The 5,000-nt window shown below is 37.3% G+C and overlaps 1 protein-coding gene across 1 annotated transcript in view; it reads right to left on the reverse strand.

Annotated features, from left to right (window-relative positions):
• LOC144978895 (uncharacterized) overlaps nt 1-5,000 on the reverse strand; it is a 27,336-nt gene that overhangs the window by 22,308 nt on the left and 28 nt on the right. Inside the window, exons 2-4 of the mRNA XM_078925489.1 lie at nt 2,659-3,575; nt 2,018-2,254; nt 205-374 (exon numbers count right to left, since the gene is read on the reverse strand). Of these exons, the coding sequence (XP_078781615.1) occupies nt 205-374; nt 2,018-2,254; nt 2,659-3,477 (1,226 nt within the window). The 5' untranslated portion in view covers nt 3,478-3,575. The remainder of the gene's footprint in view (nt 1-204; nt 375-2,017; nt 2,255-2,658; nt 3,576-5,000) is intronic.

The following is a 5,000-nucleotide window of genomic DNA, read 5'->3' on the forward strand; positions in this document are numbered from 1 at the left end:
AAGCCAAGGGACTAAATCGATCCCGGGCGTAGTCGAGATCTTTTCTTTTAATTTTGTTCTGACTAAAATGTGTTGCTATGAGAAACACTTTATTTTCGAATCGAAGCTCGCCGTATCTTCCCGGGTTTTCTAAGCCCGCCGTAAATTTCGCCCACTAATTTGTCACATTGATAATGATAATATTTTGAGTCAAATGTTTCTTACTTGGTGTATCGGACCACCCTGGCCACCGTATGCCTCATGTCCTCCGTGATGTTCTCTCGGAAACTCTTCATTGCCATCAGGATCTGTTTGAGATGATGGACTTGGTCATCGGGTCTTTGGTGTGGTGGTTCCATCATCAACGATATTGCCCATTGAGGCATATGGGACGTCTGACGGGGACGAGGGGGTGGGTTGGGGTGGAAAAGGGGGGGGGTGTTTAAGGGGCATATGTCGAAAAGGAGATGAAGTGGAAAAGAAAAAGAAGCTTGTTAGGCCAGAAGCAATTTGAAGCAATTTTGGTATTTTTCTTCTCTCCTATCCCCGCTTCCATTTATTCTCCCCCATCTCTCTTTCCCTCTCTAATTCTTCTACCCTTCTTCTCTCACTCTCTCTATCTTTTCCCCTTTTCTATAATATTTATCAACCTTTAAAGTTTTAGACTTTGGAGAACTCTGATTTTCCTGTTGACATCAGAAGACATCTTGTTTGATGGATGATCTATATTCCTACATGGAAGGCCCAGGCGACAGTATCTAATAATACCTGACGGAAGGCGTATTTTTAAAGCTATTTAATCTCCAGTTCACAACTAAATCACAGAAAACAACTTACAGACCATAAAAAAACAAATATCCAAGCATCAAATCCAACTCACACTCAGTGTCGAAACCACCTTACAGCTTAACCCTCTCCATACCAACTACGGGAAAATCGCCACATTCGTTACGATACAACCAATTTTTTTCTTATTCAAATTTCTTTTGTACATCATAAAATTTAAAGAAAATGAACATTGTGCTATGTAGAGCATGTTTTGCTTAAGAATTTACTGCTATTGTGTATGAGTTATAAAAAATCTATTTTTGTGTTTGTTGGGTGTGAAGTTTTGGGGATAATCCTGAAAATGGCTGGTAAAGCTGGTTAAGCACAAAAATCAGCTCACAGCTCAAACACCGAAACCAGCTTACAGTCTAAACACCCAAACCAACTCTCATCTCAAGCACCAAAACAAATCTACAACTCCATCAACCAAACACACTATCAGTGTAACCCTCTCCTTACCACCTGCAGCAAAATCATCACATTCGTTACGACACAATATACTTTTTTCTTATTCAGATTTATATTGTACATCACAAACGTTGAAGAATGATCTTTGTTTTAATCAATAAGAACATAAAGCTGTTTTGTTGAGAGTTTACTTGAGTTTAAAAAATCAAAATGTTCTGCTGGGTAAGCCTGCCATTTTGGGAAAATACTGAAAATGATCAGTAAGGAAAAGTTAACCAGTCTTTCCAACACACAGCTCAAACATTCAAACTAACTCAGCTCTCAGGCACCAAAACCACTTGACAGCCCAAATGCCCAAATCAACTCAAACACCCATTCAAATTAAAAACCCAGATCGTCAATCTGGTTATTATAAATAGTAATGTATTTATGTTTCCTTTTTTTTATTGTTGGCTGAATAGGGATTTTGAACTCGAAGTATTTGTACTTGGTATTTTGTTCTTTTTGAAGCTTTTATATATATTTTTGTTTAGTATTACTTAAATCATACTCCAACTACCATTGAGCGCAGACGATACAAGTTATTTTGTATTTTATCTTATTTGTTTTCCACGTTAATTTATGTATCGTTGTGCTGACGAAGGGTTTGTACCCGAAACGTCCATTGTATGTATTGCTCCCATACAGAGCTTCTCCTTTCGTTTGTATTATCACGATCACAGGCTTCATGCAGCCCCTACCGTTTTCTAGTATCGCTTAAACCAACTCACAGTTCAATCGACCAAAACAACTAACTACTCACAGCTCGTGTTCGTAGGAACATGGACTTGTCAAACAACAGGGAATGGTTGTCGTCCTTCCCGTCTTTTCCCGGAGGCAAAGGGATAGTCGAGGCGCCGGCACTGATGTACATGAACTCGGACACGTTGCTTTTTTGGGTCCGACTCATGCTCAGGGCCTGCATCTCCAACTTGAGGCCACATACCGCCGTTATCACCCTCCCGTACCATTTGAAATTTCGGACTTTTTCTTTTCTCGACTGAAGGTAGGACATGAAAAATAGAAGAATGAAAGCAAGTCCATGGATATTACTATATATATATATATTATATATATATATATATATATATATATATATATATATATATATATATATATATATCTGTCAAAGAAACAAATTAAGGACCAGGCATTGGTATAAGATAAGGATATGAAAAAGTATGTATGTAACAATGCAAGCCAGATGAAAGAGAGAGAAAATCTATTCTTTAAAAAACAGGGTTGGGAGTTAAAATGTTTTGTACATCATCATCATCATCATCATCATTATTATTATAATATCATCATCATCATCATCATCATCATCATCATCATCATCATCATCATCATCATCATTATAGTCGTTATCACCACCACCAACAGCATTATCAAAGAATTATTCACCTCCTTAAATTCTTGCGGGCCCTGCCAAAGAGTCATTCTTCTGGACATTTTCAAAACAAATGAATCTTTTCTCGAGAGATTGCTATCTGGTGAATCCGGTGGAATATGTGCCGAAATTCGGGACAAAGGATGCGCTGAAAATGACGGACGTTGATGACTCGGCCGGAACCGGAAGTCGCCATCATGACGACTTCGACCACCTCGGAATTCCCAAAAATGTTTTCGAGCCTTAGATTCCTCCTGCATCCAGTCTAGGATTTTTGATTCAGTCCCTGAGGACGTGGTGTGGAACATGTACCCTTTCCGTAAGAGTTGTCGTTCCTCTTTCTGGTATTTAGAGTTACCTCCCATGGATTTGGCTCTCTCCTCCTGCAGCATTGAGCTGTTGGTGTTGACTTTGTTGACGTAGAAGTCGTAGAGGTCTATCCCTCCTCCCCCTCCTCCTCCTCCGCCAACACCGTGCGATTTTATAAATCTGTGATGGTGTGTCATAGAGCCGCCATTTTGAAATTTGTCTCTCCGTTTCCTTTCTTTAGCGCTCAAGTCTGGGTTTGACCATCGCCGAGATCGGAGCAGCGCGACATTTTTCTGACACATCGTAGTCGGTGACATTGCAGAGTTGTGTGTCACGTTGTCTTTCCTTTTCTCGACACAATGTGCTGTTTTATGTGTAGTTTCATATTCAGGAAATCTCAATGAAATTTGTTGTTTGTTATGGTTGGATTTTGGTGTTTTGCAAACGCCCCGGGAGTAACTGACCCTTGTTGGAGATACAAAAGATCTATGCACGGTAGTTGTTTCCCCTTGATATTGCAACATGTTGCCTGGTGTATGTCCAATAAGTAACCAATCTCCAATCTGACAGATGTTGGGAATTATATTATAAATGTATATACAGCATTTGTCTGACGGTAATACTAAAATACAAAACAATGGGAGAGATCTATATTCATGTTTTCGTCCAACCAAGTCATCAATCACGTGATTTGTTGCTGTCCAACGATTGGATATTTCTTAACAAATGTAAACACGCTGCTTTGTTTACAAATGTTATAAATATACTCATGTGTCAAGCTGAATCAAATGACCAATCGTGATGTTAGATATTTAAAACGATGTGAACACTTTTCACTAAGTGGGTCATTTTGAGCACATTTTGTAATGTGACCAATGACCTTGAGCACATGGAAAGTTAATATAGATCATGCCCATTAGATAAAGATCCGAACAAGTGTGTATGAAAGGTACCAGACAAAGCAAGAAAGAAAAATAGGAGAAAAAAAAAAAAACATCCCAAATCTACCGCGACTGGGAATCGAACATCAGACCTTCTGATTAACGATCAGACATGTTACCATTACGCCACAAAGGCTTCCGATAGTTGGGACAATTTTAATACCTAAATTCTTCACAATTTTACGCGTTTTTAAGCACCTTTCATTCACACATGTTCAGTTCTTTAAATATCTTGAGTCCTTCTCGAAACTTCTTTAAGTTAATTAGGTCAATACACAAACACGAGGAAAGTTTTTTTGGCGAGCTAGCAGTTAAGCCAAGAGCTCTAATCTCGATCAGAAACAAGTCACACAGAAACGATTGAGACATTGAGTAAGCTCCGATACTGAATTCAGACAAGTGAGTGGATAACGTCGGTTGTAGAACATCTGTCCTAGATGGAGGTGTCGTAACAGTCGGCTTTATACATATATATATATATATATATATATATATATATATATATATATATATATATATATATATGTGTCATTGCATGACATAATCAATCGGAAGGTGAACATTTTGGATATGAATTTATTTTCTTAAAGAATATGCTCTCCAGAGCATTTTAATCTTTAATTGAAGTAAATCGGATGATTTTTCATGAAGAAATGGTCAGATTTATGGAAAAGTAACCAGCAATTTTTCTCAAATTTCATACTTTTTCAACTTGACTAGCTGTAAAAAATTAATTTAAGCTTTTATATTTTCCGAAGCTGTACAAAAAGGATTGATTTAATCATTTATGACAAGAACTCATTTTTTTATTTTTTAAAAATGATTTTCTAACGAAACTTGGCAATATCTCAGTTCAAACCTTTTCACCATCCGACTGATTATGTCATTCACTGTAACATATAAATAAAACATTGATCAAATTTCTAATTCTTTAAAAGTGACAATAGACATGGTTTCTCAGAGTGGATTGAAATAAAATCCTATCGTCTTGTCAAATCCAAATGAAATCAATTCACTCATCCCGATATCATCACAAAATTTATCCTTTGTTTGAATTTGAAAAACAAAAAACAAAGCAACAATCATCAATCATCAATCATCAGTCA

This window comes from Berghia stephanieae, chromosome 8 (assembly GCF_034508935.2).
Source record: "Berghia stephanieae isolate SIO BIC M18660-M18661 chromosome 8, UCSD_Bste_1.3, whole genome shotgun sequence".
In the NCBI taxonomy this organism is placed as follows: domain Eukaryota; kingdom Metazoa; phylum Mollusca; class Gastropoda; order Nudibranchia; family Aeolidiidae; genus Berghia; species Berghia stephanieae.